Here is a 24,665-nt window from a genome sequence, read left to right as displayed (position 1 = left end):
ATGGGGCAGAGTAAACCTCTAATGAATGATATTTTTATAAATTCCATTAGTGGTATTATATAAAAGTAAGAAGGTAATTAACATTTCCTGAATACTCACATTAAACCAAATTCTCCCTATATATGTGTATATATACATATATGTTTATGTGCATGAAAAAATATATATATATACACACACATATATACATATATATATTACTTTTTTATGACCCTGTGATATAATTAATTGTTAAAATACCTCTTTTTAAAGTTTTTTATTAGTTCTGTTCTATTTTTATTAATTTAAGATCTATTCTCTTCTTCAACTTTCATTATATTTTTCTTGTTCTTATTTTCTTATTCTCGGGTGAATGTGGTTTATAACTTAATTTTCAGGCTCCTTTTCCAAAATATAATTTTAAGACTATAAATTTTCTTCTAAGAACTGCTTTAATTGCATCTCAGAAATTTTAACACATAGTGTTTTCATCGTCATTATCATTCAGTTCAAAATATAATCTCCTATGGTGTAATGCATGCTTTAGAAGTAAGTCTTTATTGCATTGTGGTCAGAGTAGATATTCTGTGTCGTTTCAGTCCTGTGAAATTTATAGAAGCCTTATGGCTCTATATATGCATGGTCAATACTGTAAGCATATAATGTATGTTTGAAAAAAGTATTTTTTAAATTTTTTTTTTAGTTGTTGATGGACCTTTATTTTATTCACTTATTTATATGCAGTGCTGAGAATTGAACCCAGTGCCTCACACATGTGAGGTATAATACTTTGGTTCTGGAGTCTCCTTCAAACTCTCATGTTTTACAACCAACCTGACCACCAACCTGTGAAATTATTGGGATGTGGTGGAAACTTTTAGAGGTTGAGCCCTAGTGGAAGAAAGTTAGGTTATTGGGAATGTAGTTTTGAAGGGGATATTGGGACCCCCATCCCCTTTTTCTCTTTTTTTTTGCTTCCCAACCACCATAATGTGAGCAGTTTTGCTTCGTCACAAGCTCTCCCCTCTGATATGGGGCCTTTTTATAGGCCCAAAGTGATGGGATCAAGCGACCATAAACTGAAACCTCTGAAACAGTGAGCCAAAATAAACATTTCTTTAAGTTGTCTCAGGCATTTTGTCACAGCAATGGAAATCTAACTAACACAGAAAATTGGTACCCAAATGAAAGGTTGTTGCTGTGAAAATATTTGACAATGTGATTCATAAGCTTTTGAAATTGGTTTGAGGGAGATATTTGGAAGTTTGGAGATACAGGTGGAGAACACCTAGAATGCTGTACATAGACCTTACTGGGCAATTCTAATGGGAAAAGAAGACTACTCCTATTCTTATAGGAATGCAGACAGTAAAGGCCATGCTCATGAGGTTTCAGATGGAAATGGGGACTCTACTGAGAATTGGAATTGATACCATTTGTGTTCTTTTGGCAAAAACTTGTGTACAGAAAATATGGCTTGAGTGCATTTCAGTATTTAGCAAGACCCCCACCCACCCACCCATCACAGGTTCAAGGGTATAGGAGTGTAAACCCATTTCAAAGACTTTGCTTTGAGAAAAGAGTACCAGAGCACCCTATTCACCCAGCTCCATGTAGGGAGTTGTTTCCTCATGTCATCCAGCCAGCCTCTCAGAGCCCGCTGCAGCTCTGGTCCAAGCAGGCACAGCTACTGTTTGAGTCAGCAGCAGAAGCTGGCATTATCTATGTAATGCTCGTTTTGCAGGTATGCAGAATTCAAGAGTTACAGGATCATAGAGACTTCCACCAGGATTTCAAAGGAAAGTCTGAGGGTTCAGGCAGTGTGTGGTAGAGTTGAAGTTCTTGCAAGAAGTCCCTTAGTAGTCAATTTGTAAATCTCTGAGAATAAAGCTGAAGTTGCAATGGAGACTAGAGGAATTCAGAGATGGAAGACATGTGCAATTCCTTCTGAGTGAAGCCACAGACAGTGAAGACTGCCAGCCCGAGAGAGGGCCACATGGGCTGTAGCCCTCAAGACCTAGGGCTTTTTGGAGCTCATTTCATGCCATCATGAACCCAAGATGTCAGACATGTAGCTACAGGATTTAATGTTTGCCCTGCTTGGTCCCATCTCTCCTTTATGTCCCTGTTCTTCCCTTTTTGAATGGGAATGTTTACCCTGTGACTGTCTCACCATTTTATGTTGGAATTATGTAACTTGCTTTTAATTTCATAGGAGTTTGCAGTTAAGAGTTTGCTTTTTGTCTTAGAGGAGACTTTGAAGTTGGAGTTTTCAGCAAGGTTGAAACAGTTTAGACTTCAGGGACTCCTGGAGATGGACTAAATGCATTTTACATTGTGAGATGCACACAAACCTTCAGGACCAGGGGTGAGATGTTACGATATGGATCTGGAGTGCCCTTCAAAGTCTATGTATTGAAGACTTGTTCTTCATCCTGTAGAGTTATTGGGAGGTGATGGAAATTTTAGGAGGTGGGACCTACTGTAAGGAAATCAGAATGTGCCTTTGAAGGGGATATCTTTCTTGTTTCCCAGGATGCCATCATATACGCAGCTTTGCCCCACCACATACTCACCGCCACAATATTCAGCCTCACCACAGACCCAAAGCATCAGGCCAAATGACCATAGATTGAAATCTCTGAAACCATGAACCAAAATAAACCTTTTCTTTCCTGTAAAATTTTTCGTCACAATATAACACAGAAATTATATAGGCTATATCATGTATAATGTTTGTCACTATATATTTTAATATCCACATAGTTGGTTTTAAGATTCAAGCATATTTATCATTTTGAGTACTCTGTTCTGTCTTGCACCTCTCACTTGCCATGTGTTTGAAGGTTGCCTCTAGAGTTTTCTTTAATATCATTCTACTGAAAAGGCTGTCAGTTTTCACTTATCTATGAAATCTTTATTTTCGCTTATCTATGAACATCTATATTTCTTCCAATGTTTTATTATTAGACTTTCTCATTCCATTTTTGAAGCATATTTTTTTCTGGGCATAAGGTTCCAGGTTAGAAGTTTTCTTTCATTACATTGACTTTATACATGTCACTTTCTCTTGGCTTCCACTGTTGCTCTTGGGACACTGTCAGTCAGTCCACAACTTGCTTCTTCGAAAATCTGCTTTTATTCCCTCCCATTATGCCTCTTTTAAAGATTTTTCTCTTTTTTTGTAGTTTCATTAGGATATATCTAAGATTTGTTTATCTCATTTATTACTTATTAATTAACCTATTTGGGATTTATTAAGATACCTTGGGTTCATGATCAATTTTTTTTTTCATCTGTTTTGGAAAATTCTGGGTCCTTCACTCTCTCTTCAGATACTGCTTCTGTCTGTGTCTTCTGGGTCTTCAGTTAAACATAGACCTCACTGTGTCCTCAGTCTCATACCTTCCCTTCTCTTTTTCCATCCTTGGTTTATCCTTGTGTTCTCAGAGGTTTCAGAAGAACAGTTCAATCTCATAGCTAACTATCTTTCTGGACTTGCTAAGGATACCTGAGTGTCTAAGCTCACTCTGAACTTCTGTTATTTCCAGGATCTCAACCAGTTTCATATTACATGATTGGCTCTTGAATACTTTTAATAATACTTCGAGACATATTTCATCCAGATTTAAATTGTCTTTGATGGGACAGTTGATCCAAATACCTAGTATATCATCACCAGGAACATAAGTTTTTTATATTCTTCAAAGAACTAAACATAAAATTACCCTATAGCTCAGCAATTCCACTCCTACTGCCAAAAAAATGACAGCAGGAACTCAAATATTTTAAACCAATATCCAATGAAGCTTTCTTCACAATAGCCCAAAGGATAGAAACAACCTATGAGAGAAGTGTCCAGCAACAGATGGACCACACAAATGTGGCGTATTTAGAAAATGGAATATTACTCAGCCATAAAACGAATGGAATTCTGACACATGTACTGAATTCCATGGATAAACCTTGAAAATATTATGCAAATGAAATTAACCAGACACAAAGGATGTATATTATATGGTTCGACTTAACATGAAATATTTAGAATAAGCAAATATATAGTGACAAATAATGGATTAAAGATTAGCAGAGGCTGGAGATGGGGGCAGTATAACCAGAGAGTTAGTGCCGAATGATTGTTTCTCTGGTTCGTGCTCATTTATTCCTGTTCATCTATCATTGAGTATTTCAGATTGAATTAGCAAAATTAGAGGTCATAGGGTTTCTGTCTCACACAGTGAAAAAGTTCTAGAAATAGCCATGATGGTTGCACAATGATGCAAATGTAATTAATGTCACTGAATTATACACTTAAAACGGTTAAAATGGGAAAGTCTTCTGTATCTTACTACAGTTTTTTAAAGTTAATAATGTAGGGCTGGAGGGGAAGCTCAATGGGTTGAGCACTTGCCTAACATGCAAGGCACTGGGTTCAATTTCCAGCTCTGAAAAAAAAAATATATATATATATAGTATTAAAAGATATCAAATTAGACCATAGGTGAATTTTGTAGGAATTATACCTCAAAAATGCAGGCTTGTTTTTTTTTTCAAAAAAGGAAACCTAAAATTATATATCAATGTTAATATCCCCACTCATATATGAATAAATCGAGGCCAGGACTTGCATCCTTTCATTTTTATTTACCCCATAACTCTTCTGGTGTCTGGTATGTGGTATTCCCACTGACTGTGTCTTCATCTAAGCTTCATTGAAGATTAACTTGCTTCATTGAAGATTAACCTGTAGTTCTTGCTACATGATCTTTTGCCATAACAGTTTTGTTTCTGATCATGGCGGGTATGTTTACTTTTTTTTCTTATTCACCAGAGTGACAGGCTTCAAAAGGCAATGTCTGATAGAAGTGCAAGTGTTTCTTCTTGCTTTTCCAATTGATGAAAGATTTCCATTTTGTTGTGAAATTGTAATTTTCTCACGTACCAAGCTCATATTAATGCTCACAATCCTTATTTCTCTCTCTTTTCCTTTAATTTCCTCTTAACCACTCTTTATTAGTCTTTGTATCTTCAGAGATAGATAAAATATTATCACAGAAAATAGAAATATTCTTATACAAAATAACAAAAATTGAAACTCTTGTTATACAAAATAACTCTGCCACTGTAACTTCAACTTCTTTTTTTTTTTTTGTCGGGGAGGAGGGGATTGAACTCAGGCACTGAACCACTGAGCCACATCCCCAGCCCTATTTTGTATTTTATTTAGAGACAGGGTCTCACTGAATTGCTTAGCACCTTGCTTTTGCTGAGGCTGGCTTTGATTTCTCCATCCTCCTGCCTCAGTGTCCCAAGCCGCTGGGATTACAAGTGTGTGCCACCATGCTCTGCACTGTAATTTCTTTCTGCAGGTTTTTTTAAAACATGAAACTTTGGTGCTTGCCTCAGCAGCACATACACTAAAATTGGAACAATACGAAGGAGATTAATATGGGCTTTGTGCAAGGATTACATTCATTTTCATGAAGCTTTCCACCCAGTAGGGTAGAGGAAGGAAATCGGAGGAGGAAGGGAGGGAGGGCAAAAGGAGGAATTGGGGATTAAAATTGATCAAATTGTGTTAAGTGCATGTAAATATGCCACAATGAGACCCAGTATTCTGTATAATTATTATGTACCAATTTTAAAAATGAACTTTCTCAGGCATAGTGGTACATATCTGTAATCCCACTGTCTTGGGAGGCTGATGCAGGAAGATCTCAAGTATGTGGCTAGCCTCAGAAACTTAGTGAGACCCTAAGCAACTTAGCAAAACCCTGTCTCAAAATAAAAAATGAAAAGATTTGGGGATGTGGCTCAGTGGTTAAATGCCCCTGGGCTCAATCCCTGGTACAAAAAAAAGGAACATTTTATGTGTTTATTCCCTTGATTACAAATGATAGAATGCAAACTTAAACTAGCTTGATTAAAACAGTGGATTTCTTACAATAATGCTATCAGAGTATCTCCCAGCACCCAAGGACTACCATCAGTGGTTAGGATGCTCAAGGTGCAAATCAATCTAGGATCCAACATCCTGGGCTGCTGGTGGAGGCGGGGGCCACAGACTGGATGGTTCCACTGCAACTGCTCTTGGACTAGAGACAAAGCCCTCCAGCCCTGCAGACCGGGGGAGCAGTGGAGTCAAATGGTTGCAGGGTCCCAAAGAGATCTTAACTCACCCTGCTTGCTTGCCTCATGCCCTGATCTATAGAATGAGCAACAGAGGCTCACATAACCTGGAGTCAGATGTGGAGGAAACTCTGAAGTTCACTGGGCTACTTGCTTCCTTAAGGCAGAGGAACACCTAAACTGCCCCCAGAGGATGGTGGTAACCAACTGCAGAGAAGCCCCTTTGGGAAGATCATGTCTCCAAGAAGGGTTGATTTCACTTTTGGACTTCCGGCCCACTGTCCTTGCCTCAGCGTTGAAGAGCTGCTCACCATTTTTGCTGCTGCTGCCCTTTTGAGACTCTCATTCATTAAAGTGTTGCTTGTCCTTGTGCTCATCTACACATTGGCCAGGCATCAGTTGAGAACCAAATATGCAGGTGGCTGTGGTCACAGGGATGAATCTGCTAGGTCTCCTCCTCAAGGAACTGTCAATCTAGCATGAGGAGGTATTTAAACAAACATTGATAATATACACGAAGGTAGCAGAACTGTGGAAGGCGGGGTGAGGATACAGAGGAAACTGACGTCACATGGGAGCCAGGACCAGGACCAGGGCTTCAGGGTAGGCTTTGCTCTGAGAAAACAATTTATTAAATATGGATTTTTATTTTATTTTTAACAACACAAATTTATGTAAAGAATTTAGAAAATGAAAAATAAGTGAGAACCTCAGCATATTGCCATCCCCCATTTTCTCAGTTATGTATTACATATTTTGTTTCCTGTAAACTTTATTTTATTTTATTTTTTTGCCATACAGTGCAACAAAGTATTCCACTAAATGATTCTGAGGGTTTTTGAGAGAACTGATAAGGAGCACCCATCTCTTCACCCAAAGCAATTAAGAAATGGCAGGTGGAGAACCAGAGTATGAGCCTTACTCCTGATTGAGGTGAAATTGGAAGGCATCCCTTACCGTGAGAGGCAGTGAGCTTGCTGACTCCCTTCCGTAAAAGAATCCTCCCAGGAAAAGCTTAGATCTAGGGAGCAGACAGCTTGTCACCTGCCCTGCCTTGACCCTCAGGGCTAGAGAGAGAAAGAAAGGCAGCTACTGCCCCAAGTAAAGAATCTTTGGTCACCTCTGCCAATGTCTGTACCCACCAACCACTGCAAAGCCCACAGCTCCTCTTTGGAGGGGAGAAAAGAGTGGGAAAAGAAATCAGGTTTGTGGAAACCCCACAAACCAAGGGAAGAGGCATCCTCCCGTGACATACAAAGGGCCTGATAGCTGACTTAAGTAACTCTGTTGTATATTTAGGTTGTTTTTAAACAACATTGAACTAAGATTTCCTTGTAATTAATCTTTGTGTGAATTTATGGTAATTTCCTCAAGATAAATTCCTAGAAGGGGAATTCCTGGGCTGAAGGATTTAAACATGTTTATGTTTTAAAATGCATTTTGCCATATTTCCACCTAGAGAGTGTACATCAATTTAGGGCTGGGATGTGACTCAGTGGTAGAAGGCTTGCCTAACATGCATGAGACCCTAGGTTTGATCCCCAGCACCAAAAAAAAAAAAAAAGATTTTCACATTACCACACTGGTAATATGAGAACGTGTTTCCTTAACATGCATTCACTCTTAGTCCTTTCTTGTTGATCTTTGTGAACTTGATGGGCAAAACATCTGTGCTTCAGTGTTAAAAAAAATTCAATTTTGAACAGTCTTTTTTTTTTTGTACCAGGAATTGATTGAACCCAAGGGCACTTAACTACTGAGCCACATCCTCAGCCTTTTTTTGAGACAGGGTCTTGCTAGGTTGCTTGGGGCCTCACTAAATTGTTGAATCTGCGATTTAGAATTTGTGATCCTCCTGACTCAGCCTCTGAGCTGCTGGGATTACAGGCATGTAGCACCACACCCAGCCAGTTTTGAGCAGTCTGGAGGGAGGAGTTTTTAAGGAAGACAATAGAAGAACAGGTGAGTGTTTTCAAAGTCTTGGAGCCCTGAGGTCATCCCTCTTCCTTTCACTTTTATACATAGATTTTATTTTCCAACTATGGAGACATCATATTGAAGTTGGGAAAGGATGATTCTGGAAAAATACATTACTTAATAGTTCTATTGGCCTGAAGCAGGATGAGCCTAAATGTCCTCATCATAAAATGGGACTAATACATGGCCCAGAGTGGGCAGTGAATAAACCTGCATCCATTCTAGAACCATCTTCCTGTTTCTGGGATGGACAGATCTGCAAGCAACCTCTTTCTCCCTCCCTTTTCTGTGTGTATATCTGTCTCTCCCAGACCTCACAGGGAGGAGGGGTGGCTGGCAGTGCTTTGGATACTTTCAGAATTTCTGACCCAAACACTACCCAGTAAACTCTCTGGACCCTGGGATTTCTACACCTGGTAGTTGTCCCAAGAGCCTATGTATACTGCCTATGATCCTCACATCTGGGGGCTGACGGTGACATTCAGGGTCCATCAGTCAGGATGTGCATCCACACCTGTGTGGAGTCGTTGCCAAGTTACCCTCCCCATCCCCCTACCCTCTCCAATTAAAGGCAAGCCAGGGAAGGGAGTGTCCAGGCTCTCCTCGCTGCTTCATTGTCTGACTTTGGTTCCCACCTATGAACTGCTTTTGTCCTCAGACAGGCACCTTAGAAAAGATCTTGGATACCACCTCTGGTGGCCCTCAGGAGTCCTGGCAGCAAGAGGCAAGCCCAAACCCAGCCCCAAGCTCCTCATCCATTATTCTGGGCACTCCTCCCTGCAGGAGCTGTTGGGCTCAGACTTTAAAAACCCCTTGTGTTTCTGGAATCTAGAAAAAGAAGGCAGGAAACCTACCTATAATTGTCCCTCTGGAAGATCAGCAGCATCCTAAAGGGAGATGGAATATCAAAGCAGCTACCTACGGTAGCAGGCCACCCTCTGAACAAAGGTAAAGAGCTGGAAAACTGACCAGATTTGGTAAATGGGACAAGGACTTGTTGAATGATTTGATGTCCTTTGTGCATCTGAACAATGTACTCTCCATCAGGGTGTGTGCATGTGTGTGTGGTGAGAGAGAGCGGGAGGGAGAGAGAGAAAAGGGCCAGCCCCAGGTGGGATCTTCATAAAGGCCATGGGCCAGATTTTCATCTCTCACTGTAGGAAATCCCTGCCACAAACAGCATTAGGAGTGTATTTACTTACACATTTAATTGTTTACACAGTTAATAATTTGGTTTATAAAATTCACCACCTGGCACAAGTACATGTTTAAAACATTTGTACACCACAACTGCAAATAAACCGCCTACCCAACAGTGGGGTTTTCAGGTGGCCCCTTGGTGTTCAGCTGAGATTGCCCTTGGGCTGGTCAGAAATCATTCCAACACTAACACAGCCGGAGGTCTGGCTCACAAGGATGCGGCTGCTTTCTTTCAACAACTATTTACGGGGCAGTAGGCACTGGCAAGTCCCTGTGTGCACAGCCATGAGAAGCTTGCAGATCTGGGAGCTGCTGCCATTGCCCTCAAGGAGAGAAGATGCAGACCAGAATGTGCCATTTCCAGGCAGAAGCCAGTTGCCTGCTGACCCATCAGAGTAGAATAAGACTGCACGGGCAGGCACAGATATGGGTGGATGGGAGGAGGGCACCCGTCCTTCCCCAGGGTCATTGTGTATGCACAGCACAGCTCCATCCTGACACGTCGTTTTTCACCAGGACTAGGCTGTGTCCCTCTTCGGTGCATCTCCCTACACCCTGCTCCTCAACAGCGTTACCCAGGTTCATTGTCACCTGTCTTTCCCTTATCCTTATTGAGTGTTTTCCCTCCCACTTCACAGGGAGTCCTCTCAACCTGGAAGTCTCTACTCCAGTGCCATCTGCTCCAGGAGGTCTCTCCTCCCAAGGGTCTCTCCATGAGTGATGCCCTTGCACTCATCTCATTTATTCCCTTTGGAACAATGACTGGGTCTGAAATCATCATGTGACTTTGAATACTTGTTTACTGTCACTCCTCCATCCAAAAGGTAAACTCATGACTGCAGAGACCGCATCTATCTGATCACTGTTCACTCCCCCCAGCCTTTAGAAGAGAGGTTGACTCACATAGTGACCCAAATGCTGTTTATTCAGCAACAGAATTACTTATGCCGGGTCTCACCCACAACCTAAGATGAACATGGCTTCATTAATGGAGATGCATTTGCAGCAGCTGTGGTGCATTTTAACTGTGCATGAACAGGCTTCAGGGGCCATTCAGAGAGCTTCTAATTTTACATGCAAGTTTTATGTGTGTGCATTTTCCTGGAATGGGTTTCCACAGTCAGCTCCACATTTCCAAAGTTATCTATGACATTCTTTCTCCCACCAAATAGGAGAAGCCTCCAATGGAGTCCGGTGGTACCCTGAAGCTCTGTGTCCCTGCTAAGGCTGGGGCAGCAAGAGAAACAGAGAAAACCCAGCCAGAGCTATTTCTGGGAACTTCTCAATGTAGTGTCTCACACAAAGCCTGAGATCCCTGGGAGTTTCATCAGGGTTCTTGGGGGACTGTGGGGGGGGGCGGTAATGGGGGAGCCCTGGAGGACAGACTTTACACATTGACTTCCATCTACAGTTCATTTAGGAAATACCTTCCATTGCTTTGGGAAAGGGAAGGGGGAGAGGTAGGTGAAAGCCCCTTACATGTACAAGTTTCTTTGACCACAAAGGGGTCACATTCCAGTAAGAACATTATAAATTTAAAAATAATAGAAATCGAAAATGCATTTAATAATCAACTTTAAACAGAGACATGAGTGGGGAGGGAAAGGGAGAGAAAAGGGAAATTCCATGGAAATGGAAGGAGACCCTCATTGTTATTCAAAATTACATATAAGAGGTTGTGGGGGGAAGGGATAAAAAAAACAAGGGAAAGAATTAAATTACAACAGATGGGATAGAGAGAGAAGATGGGAGGGGAGGGGAGGGGGGATAGTAGAGGATAGGAAAGGCAGCAGACTACAACAGTTACTAATATGGCATTATGTAAAAATGTGAATGTGTAATCAAAGTGATTCTGCAATCTGTATTTGGGGTAAAAATGGGAGTTCATAACCCACTTGAATCGAATGTATGAAATATGATGTCAAGAGTTTTGTAATGTTTTGAATAACCAATAAAAAAAAAGAAAATGCATTTAATACACCTTATCTACCAAACGCCATAACTTAGCACAGCCTACCTTGAACACACTCAGCACACTTCTGTTAGCCTACGGTTGCGTAAAATCATCTAACACAAAGTCTAGTTTATAATAAAGTGTTGGATATCTCATGGAATTTATTATAAGCACACTGTGGAGGGCCAGTAGTTTCTCTCATGATCGTGGGGCTCGCTAACATCTGTGATCATGTCACTACTCAGCACTACAAGAGAGGATGTCACTAGGTATCACTAGCCTGGTGAAAAGATCCATATTCAAAATTCCAAGTGCAGTTTCTGTTAAAGGCACATTGCTTTTGAACCATTGTAAAGTTGAAGTGTTTTAAGTTGAACCTTAGTAAGTTGGAGACTGAGATAGGAATTTGGGATAAAGAGATATATTGAGTCTCAAAGGAAACACTGAGAAATTGAAGTGCAAAAAGCACCCAGAAACAATTCCAGCTCCTGAGTTACAAGTCCTTGCCCCATACCCTTGACCATGCCCTTATAACAGGATGGCAAAGTACAAGTGCAAGGAAAACTGGCACAAAATTGTGTAGCTCCACCCTGGCTCCATTCTAGTGTAGTCCCTAGCAGCAGCCTTCTGTAAACATTAACACCCCACACCAAGGAGTTGCTGCCCCTCCCTCTGGTGATAATCCTCATTCTTCCCTGAATGCCTATTTCTTGCTTTACCCCAAAGGCATCTCCCTTGAGAACGCTCCCATTTTCCCTTGAATATTTATCTACTTTCCTAAACAAACCTCTGTCTATGCCTTTGATGGGCACGTGCTGCAATTCACTGCTCCCCCTTCTCTCTGGGAATGGCTCAGCCCCTTGTTTGGGACATGTTTTCTCCCATAACAGGAACTGTCTGTACTTATTTGGAGAGAAATTTAAAAAGAATCTGTTTTCCTCTGTAGTTATTCTCATGTCAAGAGCAATGGAGCCTGAGATGTCCCCATGGTGTAGAAACCTCTTTCTCCTCCAAGGGGATGCAGACAGACCCTCTGAGATATGCTCTGGCCTTTGAAAAATTTACCTGATCCCCTCCAAGAATGAATCCTAAGAGAAAAACTTCAATGACTCAAGAATACTGGACTTTGCAGGCAACCCCTCTCCTCTGCCAGCCTCAGGACAGGGAGGGGCTGAACAACCTGAACTTAGACAAGAAGCTACCTGACCACCTTCTTTAGGGCTCCAGGCATTGGTTGCCCCATGTAAGAAGCCAGGTACCTGCATCCGCATGGGTCACCTGGAGATGTTTTATTCCTTGGCCATTCACCAGGCATCTTCTAATTCCAGGCAGGTCACACCACCCCAAAAGACCAACTAGCACTTCTTCCAACAGAGCAAATAACCTCATGGGGCCATAGAAAGAAAAGAGCAGAGAGAGGATTCAAGACTGAGAAAGTGAACTGGAAAACTGCAATGAGTAGCCTATGAACATTATTTTAATTTATGGACTCCTAAGGTCACCAGGGATAATCAAGCTGAATCCCTGGACAAATGTGTAGCCCTTGTTGGTGGCTTCCCTCTTCTAGAGAGGAACAGAATCTGCAGCTCTGTGACCTGCAGGGTTCTGCAATACCTGATTTCTTCCCCACCGGTCCATTGCTGCCTGCCCCAAGCATGCCCGCCAAGGAGCCCCAGAGCAGGACCTGGTGTTTGGTGTCAATGAGGATCCTGTCTTCCCCTGGTTCCTTTGTTTGCAACAGTCCCTGATAGTAGGTGAATATCATCCCACAGGAATCCTAAGTCAGACAGATCTCTCTGTAGATCACTAGCTGGTGGCATCCAGTTGCTGTCAAATCTAGTTGGTCTCTAGATAGACTTCAGAAGAGTCTTCTAAAATTTTAGCCACCAGGTATACTTTGCATTCAGGTCATAGTTTTAAAATTTGACTATCTCAACCACAAAGCAGCTCTTAGCAAATACAAAAAACTGATACTATTCCTTGCATCTTATCAGATCTTAATGGAATGAAGTTGGAATCAACATGAGCAAATCCTACAGAAACTATACAAACGCATGGAGATTATTTTGAATAATGGCTGGAGGAGTGAAAAAATCAGGGTAAAAATTTAAAAATTCTTGGATTCAAATGACAACAATGATACAACATACCAGAACCTCTGGGGCACTATGAAGGCAGTTCTAAGAGGAAAGTTTATAGCTATGAGTGCCTGCATAAGAAAACCAGAAAGATCCCAAATAAACAACCTAATTATGCATCTTGAGGCCCTTGGAAAAGAATTAATCCATTCCAAAACAAGTAAGGAAATAATTAAGATCAAAGAGAAAAAAAGAAATTAAGAATAAAAAATACAAAGGATTAATGAAACAGAGTTGGTTCTTTGAAAAAATACACAAGATTGATAAGCCCTTAGCCAAATTAACCAAAATAAAAAGAGAGAACACCCAAATCAATAAACTTAGAGATGAAAAAGGAGAAATCACCACTGATATCACAGAAATTCAGCAGATCATTAGGGTCTATTTTGAAAACATATATTCCAATAAATTGGAAAACCTAGAAGAAATGGATATGTTTCTAGACACATATGATTTGCCAAAATTGAATAAAGAAGACACAGAAAACCTAAACAGACCAATAACTTGAAATTAGAGAGAAGCAGTAATAAAAAGCCTTCCAACAAAGATAAGCCCAGGAACATATGGACTCTCAGCTGAATTCTACCAGAGGTTTAAAGAAGAGCTAATGCCAATATTCCTCAAATTATTCACAAACTAGAAAAGCTGGAACACTACCAAATCTATACTATAAAGCCAATATTACACTCATACCAAATCCAGATAAGGACACATGTATGAAAGAAAATTATAGAACAATATCGCTGATGAACTTAGATACAAAAATATTAGCAAATTATGGTCAACAACATATTAAAGAAGATTGTACATAACAATATTCTGGGGGAAAAATGAAAGCATTTCCTTTAAAATATTGTTTTAAAAATTCTAGCCAGAGCAATTAGGCAAGAGAAGGAAATAAATGGGATAAAAAGTAGGAAAAGAAGAAGTCAAATTATCACTGTTTGCAGATGATATGATCCTATATGTAGAAAAAAAAAACCAAACTCTACCAAAAGACTGCTAGAGCTAATAAACAAATTGGGCAGAGTTGCAGGTTACAAAATCAGTATACAAAAATCATGAGCTTTTCTATATACCAACAATTGACACTGTTGAAAAAGAAATCAGAAAAACAATTCCATTAATAATAGCCTAAAAAATTAAAATATCTAGGAATAAATCTAACGAAGGAGGTGAAGACCTCTACAATGAAAACTATAGAACACTGAAGAAAGAAATTGAAGAAGACACAAAAAGATGTTCACAGATAGGCAGAATTAATATTGTTTAAATGGCATTACTACCAAAAGGAACATACAGATTCAATGCAATCCCCATCAAAATACCAATGATATTCTTCACAGAACTAGAAAAAAAGATGTCCTAAAATTCATTGGAAAAATTAAAGACTCGGAATAGCCAAAGCAAACTTAAGCCAAAAAACAATGCTGGAGGCATCATAATCCCTGACTTCAAATTATACTTCAGAGCTAGAGTAACAAAAACTGCATGGTAATGGCATAAAACCAGACATAGACTGTACAGAATAAAAGCCACAGAGACAAATCCATATATTTACTGTCATCTGATCCTTGAAAGGTGCCTAAAACATAAATTGAAGAAAAGACAGCTTTTTTTTTTTAACAAACAGTGCTAGAAAAACTGCTTATCCATATGTTAAAGAATTAAACTAGACCCTTCTCTCTCACCCTGCACAAAAATCAACTCAAAAAGGAATGAAAACTCATGAATTAGGCCAGAAACTATGCAACTCCTAGAAGAAAATGTAGGGTCAACACTCTAGCATACAGGTGCAGGCAATGACTTTCTCAATAGGACTTCTAAAGCTCAGGAAATAATGCCAAGAGTTAATAAAAGGGTAAAAAGCTTCTGCCCAGTAAAGAAAATAATTAAGAATGTAAAGAAAGAACCTACGGAATGGGAGAAAATCTTTGCTAGCTACTCTTCTTACAAAGGATTAATATCTAGAGTATATAAAGAACTCAAAAAACTTAACACCAAAACACCCAAATGACCTACTTAATAAATGGGCAAATAAATTAAACAGATACTTCTCCAAAGAAGAAATAGAAATAGCCAGCAAATATATGAAAAATGTTCAACATCTCTAGAAATTGGGGAAATGAAAATCAAGATTATACTGAGATTTCATCTCATACTAGTCAGAATGGCAGTCCTCAAGAATACAAACAATAATAAATGCTGGAGAGGATGTGGAGAAAAAGGACCACCTTTACTTTGGTGGTAGAATTGTAAATTAGTTAGTACAACCACTATGGAAATCAGTATGGAGTTTCTTCAATAGACTAGACATGGAACTACCATATGACCCCGGTATACCACTCCTCAGTATTTATCCTAAAGAATTGAAGTCATCATAGTACAGTGATATATGTGTCCCCATGTTTATAGCAGCACAATCACAATAGCCAAACTATGGAAGCAGCCTAGGTGTTCATAAACAGATGAAGGCCTAAAGAAAATATGGTATATATACACATTGGAGTTTCATTCAGCCATAAAGAAAAATGAAATTATGCCATTTGCAGGAAAATGCATGGAACTTACATTAAGTGAAATAAACCAAACTGAGAAGGCCAAGGTTCCTGTGTTTTCTTTCATATGTGGAAGCTAGAAAGGAAAAAAGAAAAGAAAGGAGTGGGGCAGATCTCATGAAATTCAAAGGGAGGTCAGTGGAAGAAAGGGATAAGGAAATGGGAGAAGGAGGGGGAAGTGTTGGGGAGTGATATTGACCAGATTATATTGTTATATTGTGAGCATGTATGAATATGTAACAGCAGACCCTATCATTATGTACAACTATAATGCACCAATAAAAAGTGTGGAAAGAAAAAAATTTGACTATCATGTCATGTTATTCCAGTGTTGCCAAATCATTCTGAAATGCACTATGGGGACGGCCAGCCTGCCTTTCCTGAAAGTCATGAATGAGTTAAACTGAATATGCGTTAGTCATGAGCTGTGTGCAGTGGCATGAATTGGGGTTGGGTGTGGGGACTCATAGTGAAGCCTGAATCAAATCCAAACTCTAGACTCTGTCTCCACAGCCCCATGGAAAGCCTTCCTCTCACACTCCAACTCTTACCATCTCAAGTTTGGTTCTTGAGGCTCCAATTAAATCCTGTTTTAGGAATTTTACTTGTTTTTCTTTCTGCCTGAAAAACTCTCCCCACAGATCTCCATTTAACTGTTTCTTCTCAGAGGGTCAACTTGAAGCCCAGCACCTCTTGCATTCCCAGCTCCACCATTACTGTCCACTTAAAATGGAGCATACCCCAAAACCCATCATAAGTCGAAAATAGCATGAGTGGAAAATGCATTTGATAAACATCTAAACTCCTAATGCCCTAGTTTAATTTATTCTATCTTAAATGTGCTCAGAAAACTTTCATTAGCTTACAATGCGGCAAAAAAACATTGAAACACGAAGACTATTGTATAATACAGCCTTGACTATCTTCTGTAATTTATTGAATATTGTACTGAAAGTGAAAATACGATGGCTGCCTGGTTATGCCTTTGCTCTATCGTAAGTTGAACAATTATACATCCAACCCTTGTAAGTTGGAAACTGTACACACGTCATCACTCACTTTCCCATGTGCCTGCGTGATTTCCTTCATAGCACTCATTGGTAGAAGGAATCATCTCACCTATTTGTCTGTGTGACAGCAAATCACTGTTGTGCTTATCATAGCATCTCCAGCATGCAGGATAACATCAGGCATGGCAGTTGATTGATGGCCAGTGTACATCTGTTCCCAGCACAGTAGATCACAATAACTGCTCAGCACACACAGTTGCATGGTATGTGAGAGCATCATTGAGTCCTCTGAACTCTCATGGAGGAGAAAGTGCAGGGAGGCTCTGGCTACGTGTGCAGCCAATCTGTGTCAGGCCAATGTGGAAAGCAGCCACCCCTCCAGCCTGGGACTCCCAGCCCCCTGCACAGTATCCAGACAGAGAGTTAGTGGGTCATTCATCAGGACACATTTATCAAAGGCTTGTGATTTGCAGACTTGCAGTTCCAGCAAGCACGGAGCAAACCACTCTTTCAAGTGGCATCTGGCACGATCTGCAGTCTGTCACTGGGTGGTTAGTGGGAATGTGTGGGCTGAGGGAATGCTGCTGTTGAAATCAAGTGTAGAGTTTCCTGACCTCTGAGCATTTTTTTAAACTCTTTAGATTTTGGATGCTGCAGTGAGAGAGGGACCCTTCTTACTTGTTATTCTCCTTTTAAGATATCAAGACATCCAGCATTTTACCAGGAAATCACCCATCTGATAGTTATTTCAAGACCTCTGCCCTTCTGAGATCCTGTCCTCAGACCTCAGCCTTTTAAAAAGCCTCAAGAATTTCCAAGCATTTCTTGATAAAGGAACTTACTTTTGTGAAGCCTGCATGCACAGTGGAACAGAAGCCCAAGGGCAGTTACCTTAATTTTGCAAGAGGCCATGTGGTCATCTCTGGGACCAAATTCCATTTCTTATTTATTAGGTACCTAGATTTCTTAGCAGACTTTAGGCAAGAACCCTCATGGGCCTCCAGGGAAGCTGTATTTCCCCCGGGCTTGATAATGTCCATTGTGTTACTCTTTTGGATTCCAAACCCTTTATTCCTCCACCTCATAATCACTACCCGCTAAGTTTGGCTTCCAAGTTGCAGATGGCCCAGCAGATGGACTCAGCATCAGAGAACAGGACAGAGTTTTCTGAGTGCTTTAGGAGGCATCTGGTTAGCTAAGCCAGACCCCGGTGAGAGGTGGAATGGGACTTGTGGGAACGATGGGCCCTAGCTGCGGTGGAGTTCAGTTCTGCCGACATTTGTGTGTTCCTCTGATGTCCCAAGTGTTGGCTCTTAGGTTATGGAGTGGGCACTATCAGGGCTTCAGGGATCATCTGTGATCAGGGACCCAGGAACTTGGGCTTTGGTGGCTCTGATGGTAAAAGAGGCTGTTACGGCCGCAGACACGGGCATATGAGTTCCTGAGCTTACCCAGGCAACTCTGGTCAGGGATGTAGAAGGAGACCTCTCTTCATCCAAATTACCCTGTCCAGGTAAACCAAAGTAGTTTGTTGCTATTTACTAGGCTACAAAGCACTCTGGAAACCCGAAAGAACATGTAGCTGAGGACTGGGCCCGAAAGGTTCCCCTCTTTCCAAGTCTTGCCCCAAATCTTCCACCCGCTGGATGAGTAGAAGAGATGAGGGCCCATGTGGACTGAGTGGAGAAGAGAAGGAATCTGCCAGACCCACCCAGGGGTCACTGCCAAGAGCAGGACAGAGACCTGCTAACACTCAGTGGCCCTGTCCACCAGGACCCCTGATGGAAACCCAGCTGGTATCCCGCTCTGTCGAGGAAGACTACAGGAGAGACTGGCTGGGTCCCCACCCACAGAGGCCCAGGGCACAAAACATTGCACCCTTCAACCCTTACTTATAAAATGTGTAGCTTTTAGGAAGGGGTGTATGCATATTCAAAAAGCATGGGTGAAAGTAGTATAAATTAAAGTCAGTAACTTCTGAACTGTTGTTTAATGTGCAAAGAGTGTCAGTTTTATAATAAAGTTCCAGAAATGAATGGTGACAGTGCTATATAACATTATGAAAGTATTTAATAACACTGAGTTGTGTACTTATTGATGGTTAAGATGGTTAGATTTCTTTTTAAAACAAAGTTGGTGTTATTTTGTTTGGACCTTTATTTTGTTCATTTATATGCGGTGCTGAGAATCGAACCCAGCGCCTCACACGTGCAAGGCAAGTATTCTACCACTGAGCCACAACCCCAGTCCCGAGATGGTAAATTTTACATTATGTGTACTAACAAAAAGGACACATCTACAATAAATAAATAAATATATATATATTAAAAAAAATCTGGCTTCTTCCTTATGGAAGAAATTTATCCAGACTCTACAATCATAGAGCAGGAATCAGCATCCCTCTGACCCCAGGCATTCATTCTCTGCTAGTATCTGCCTGTCCCTCAGCCCTTCAGTGCCCTCTTTCCTAGTTCCTTCAGGCCAAGAGCCTGAAAGAAGGACTGGAGGTTGGAGCAGTTCACCCAGGTGGAATTCATGAGCTTCACAATGTCAGCTCTAGTGGGGCTGGAACTGGAGCTCAGTGGTAGAGTGTTTGCCCATCAGGTACAAGGCCCTGGGTTCCTTCCCCAGCATTGCAAACCAACAAACAACAACAAAATTGTTGCTTTGATTGCTAATTTTACCATTTTGGATAATCTATTTTGGTAGAACCCACTTTTTGTCCTCAAACTGCTCTAGTGTTACGCATTTTGTGAACCAAATAATTAAACTCTGACATTTGTTTGTTCTTTTGGCCACAAGCAAATACATGTTTAAGCAACAGCTTCCATGAATTATGCAATCTAAAAATACCAGAGTGGTTTAATTTTAGTTTTGTAGATTATGTAATTGAAAAGTAATTTTAAGTATAATGAAAAAAGTGATATATTTTTAAATTGGTAAAATAAGATGTCGAGAGCTATTTCTCATTTCACTTTTTTGGAAGACCCAGAACGTTGGTGCCTCCATTCTGCCCTTGGCTGGCTTCTGTCTCCTGTCCCACCCACTGAAACTAATTTTCTTCAGATTATCTGAGCAGAAGACAAAAGAGACAATCACTCATATTTAATGAGCACAGTTGTCTTTGGTATCAAGAGGGATTGGTTCCAGGCTCCTGCAGATACAACTTTGAGCATGCTTTGCTCCTTATATGAGATGGCATAGTATTTGTGTAAACCTATGCACATCCTCCTGTACACTTTAAATTGTCTCTAGATGACTTACAATGCCTACTACAATGTATATGCTATGCAAATTAGTGGCTATATTGTATTTTTAGGGGATTATGACAGGAAAAAAGTCTAGACATGTTGAATACAGAAGCAATTTTCCTCCAAAAAATATTTTCTATGTGTGGTTGGTTGAATTCACAGATGCAGAATCCATGAATAGGTTCTGTAATTTATAAGATGGGGTTCTAAGGGATTTAATATATTAGCATGTATAATCCTTAACAGACACACTGGGAGGTAGATACTGTTTTTAATCCTTATCCTATAGAGAAAGCTGAGGCACAGAGAAGTAACTTGCCTGGGATGACAGTTTCAAATTCAGCATGTGTGCATTTCATCCCAAAGTTATACTTCCTGCCTTTGGAGAGCTGCCTGGTTGCCTTGGCAGTCCTCACCCCTTCCTCTGCCTGGGAAGACCCCATTTCTTTTGCAAGAACTTCCAGATGATTCTCTCTATCGAGTCTCCCCTGTTGGCTTGGGCAGCCACCACCATTCACATCTGCATGGTTGCATTTCTTGCTTCCTGTGAGATCATTTACTTCCACTTCCTCTTCCCTGTTCCTGTGGCCCACTGAGGTTCATGTTCTTTTTGTGCACTATAAGCATCTAGCACAGTGTTGGGCATACAGCAGCTCCATCAGCACTTACTGAAGTCACAAAATGCTGAAGACACAAAAGATGGATTAGTCCCTACCAGCCTGGGGCAGGTACTGAGTTGCCCAAGCATCTCCCAAAAGCCAGGCTCCTGGTGAGTGAGGATGGGAAGAGGTAGCTCAGTTCTTGAGAACTGGAGCCCTTGCATTCCCAGATGGGGTCATGACAATGAAGCACAGTAAAAACTTCCCACTGAGCATGCCCAAAAACCCCAGGGGACATAACTGCCCCTTTGTGCAGACCCCAGCATGGTTTGCAGTGCTGCTTGGGCTTCCAGGGTGCCTACTATTCAAGAAGGGACAGTTTGATGGCCCTGCAGCTTCCTGATGTCCCCACAGCTGGTCATGTCCCAGCACCTTACAACCGCATTGCTTAGCTGCTTCTTCCATCCAGTCCTGCCAGGCTCTTGGTCATCGTGCTGCATGGTCCTCACCTGCACAATCTCTGTCCTTACTTACCACTTGCATAGACTCTGCTGGCTGCTGTCTAAAGCCAGTCCCCCCGCTCCTAGCCCTTTGTGCTCACTCTCTTTCCAATTCCTTCCATCTCATCTAAATCGCTCTCCTTCTGAGGGCTCTGGCCAGGGTCCCTGGGGGCTTGTGGGGAGCTCTCTCACTTCCTTAGTCCATGACTTGATACCTCAACTATGCAATTCAGAATTATTTGTGTTTCGTGTGGTTGCTTCAGCCATATCATGTTGCAAGCTCCCATATAATTTGTTGGCCTTTTCTCATTCCCCTGAGGTCTCTTTCAGTGTTTGTACTTTCCAATACTTTATCTCCTTGCCATTAATAACCATGTTTGGGATTCTTGTCCTCCTTAGAGTAATAGCTTGCATTTTTTCCACATTGGCCCTCCTTTTATTTACTGCCCTTAATTATTGCCTCTTGCTATTTGTATTCTAGTCTCCTTGAGTGGGAGGCTGATTTAGTTTCAGTTAATGGACAGTCGTCCAACCCAGTCTTTTCAATAGGGAGGCGATGTCGAAAGGAATTAACTTTCCCAGGGACCCAATAGACATCGCCTTCTTCTTCTTTAGATAGTGCTTGTTCAGTTGACCATGTTCTTCCCAGTAGGGCCCGTCACTGAGGCTGATGGAAGGACTCAGAGAGATGATCGATGATGAAAATGTAGATAGTATCTGAGATCACTTTACTGGGAAATAGATTCAATGACTTCTCTGTGTTCTTGCAGGTGAGACATTATTATGTCATGGATGGAGACTAACTCTATTTCCCATCTCTTTCACAGGATGTAGATGGGATAATACTAGGGTAAGAGATTGCCTTAGTCCATTTTCTGTTGCTATAACGAACTACTCATGTTTGGCAACTTCATAAAATGAAAAGGTTTATTAACTTCAGAGTTCCAGAGGCATAAGAATAAGAATATGGTGCCAGCATGGTGCCTAGCACAGATCATCCCTTGGCTGTGTCACAACATGGCAGAGAAATGGAAAGGCAACCAGCCACCTGCAGAAGAGTCTCTTGGTGAGAAAGCAAGCCAGAGATTCAGGGGCCAGGTTTGTTCTTTTCATAAAAGCCCACTCTCATAGGTCCCATGAGAACTACTTTACTCTCTTCTGAGGGAGATGCCCTCTATGAGCTAATCACTACACGCTAGCCCCAACCTCTTAAAGGTTCTACAACCTTCCAACATGGCTAAACTGCAGATCAAACTTCCAGTATGTGAACTTTTGAGGAACACACACTTAAACCATATTTAAATCATTGTAGAGGTTGCATTTACATTTGAGAAAAGCCGTCCCAACAGTTAATCCAGTTACCATGATGGTTATTTGGGGGAAAGTGGGGAACACAGTGCCCCAAATAGAGTGTGAGGTTGATGTATATGTTGATTTATGGTGATGAGAGCATGATGACATGGGATGATGCGATGAAGAAAGCTTTCCTGGAGTGGAAGGGTTCTCTTCCTACAAGAACCTTATAAATAAAGCAAGGACTGTCCTGTCCAGAAGGGCTCAAATCCACCCCTTGTAAAAATAGGATCTTCAATAGATTTAGATTCAACATTTTCTGACTTACCATCCAGCACTTAAGACATCATTTTTAGTACTTTTGCTTTTCTTCTGTTGTATGTCAGCTTTTTATCTCAGGATCTTTAGAGTTATTTTGGTTTAGGAGAAAATGAGACTGAACAGGTTTACAATAGGCATTCCTGATCCAGGAGCCATCTTTGATCTCTGCACATCTCATCTTTGACTTTAAAGACGTTTTGCCTGTAACCCTATCTCAGGAGCTCATCTCCCACCTGAGATTGACAACTCAGAATCAACCGTCCTGGGAGCCAGGAGTCCAGGAAGGGATTTCAGCTGTGGGATAATTGGAGCCAAATCCCTACACTGATGGCATTTCCTAACTACTTCCCCTCAACGTCCTGTTACCATGATGGTTATTTGGGGAACAGTGGGGAACACAGTGCCCCAAATATAGTGATATGTTGATGTATATGTTGATTTATGGTGATGATAGCATGATGACAGAAGTTATTCTAAGGCAGTTGTTTTCCCTCTCTGGATCTCATTTTTCCCATATTGACTTGTTTATATGTGGGACTTAATTATCTATGAGGCCCTTTCCAATTCAGATTTACTCTGTAGAGTTAAATTGGCAGAATACCTCATACCACCCCATTATGACTAAAGCCCATAGAATTGGGTGGATGATCTTCAAAGAATGGTGTGACTTATTCAAAACCCTATAGTTTGAGCATCTCTAATCTGAAAATCCAAAATCTGAAAGTTTTTGAGCTCTGACATAAAGCCTCAAGGAGAAAATTCCACATTTTATCTCAGTCATAGCTGAAATGCAAGTGCACTAAAAATATTGTATGAAATTATCTTCAGGCTATGTGTATAAGTTTTATATGAAACATGAATGAATTTCATGGTTAGATTTGGGTCTTTTCCCCAACACACTTCATTATGTGTATGCAAAGATTCTAAAATCTGAAGGAAAAAAAAAGGAAATCAGAAACTATTCTGTTCCCAAGCACTTCAGATCAGGAATACTTGTAGTTTCCATAAAGTACAACTTTTCTGGCCTTTTTATTTTTGGGAAAGAATGATTTGAAGTGTTGTGAGGTCTAGAAAAAAATGTAGGATTCTTGCGTTTCCTTGACCAATTTGTGGAGGTTCACTCAATTTTCATACCTTTCTTCCAATTTTTTTCCTCTCACTGCAGCTCCACTGGCTCCTACCTCCCCAAGCTGGTTTTCAGGACTCCTTTGTAAGGCACAGGAAGTAAGGACCGAGCCCCATCCTCCAAAACACAAAGTAATTTAAAACAACAACGACGACAATAACAACAACAAAAACCCAAAGTAACCATAGGTCCTCAGGTAATCAGTTGCACTCTGTTGAACCTCGCCGTTAGAAGTATCACTGATACTCTAGTCTCGAGGGTCTCTGCAGCCCTATAAAACCACTGTCAGGTGGTGTTTCCCGCCGCCCCCCCCCCCCCATACTTAGGAAATCATCTGGTTTCCTCTGATTAAGCAATATCAAGATTTCAAAGAAAGGTTCAGTCCTCATTTTCAAGTTAATTTGAGACGATTTCAACTCAGTGAAACCAGAGGGAGTCGGGTGCATTCTTGCTCCCTGGGCAGGGGCATGTGACTGAGTTCCTGTGGACAGGTTGGCCAACATTCTTCCAGACCCAGAGTCCCAGTAACAGGCCAGGTTTATGTAGGGAGAAGAGGTGAGAAGGGGAACTGATGTTTTAGTACATGAAAACGGAGTGCCCTTTCAGGGCATGAAGAAGTCAGATGTCAGG

General features: G+C 41.1%; 1 protein-coding gene and 1 non-coding gene across 3 annotated transcripts in view; both read left to right on the top strand.

Moving 5' to 3' along the window:
• Mipep (mitochondrial intermediate peptidase) overlaps positions 1–24,190 on the top strand; it is a 190,796-nt gene extending 166,606 nt beyond the window's left edge. For both annotated transcript variants that reach the window (XM_058580735.1, XM_058580731.1), the window contains exon 19: positions 24,075–24,190. In XM_058580735.1, coding sequence (XP_058436718.1) covers positions 24,075–24,175 — 101 coding nt within the window. In that variant the 3' untranslated portion in view covers positions 24,176–24,190. The remainder of the gene's footprint in view (positions 1–24,074) is intronic.
• LOC124095337 (U6 spliceosomal RNA) lies at positions 5,373–5,479 on the top strand. Its single transcript, XR_006852449.1, has one exon. It is a non-coding gene; the product is annotated as a U6 spliceosomal RNA (small nuclear RNA).
• Positions 24,191–24,665: the final 475 nt, after the last annotated feature.

This window comes from Marmota monax, unplaced genomic scaffold (assembly GCF_021218885.2).
Source record: "Marmota monax isolate L192 unplaced genomic scaffold, Marmota_monax_Labrador192_F-V1.1 WCK01_AAM20220418_F8-fsc00043, whole genome shotgun sequence".
Taxonomy (NCBI): Eukaryota; Metazoa; Chordata; class Mammalia; order Rodentia; family Sciuridae; genus Marmota; species Marmota monax.
The sequence above is the reverse complement of the archived record's forward strand: the minus strand, read 5'-3'. Positions and strand labels throughout refer to the sequence as shown.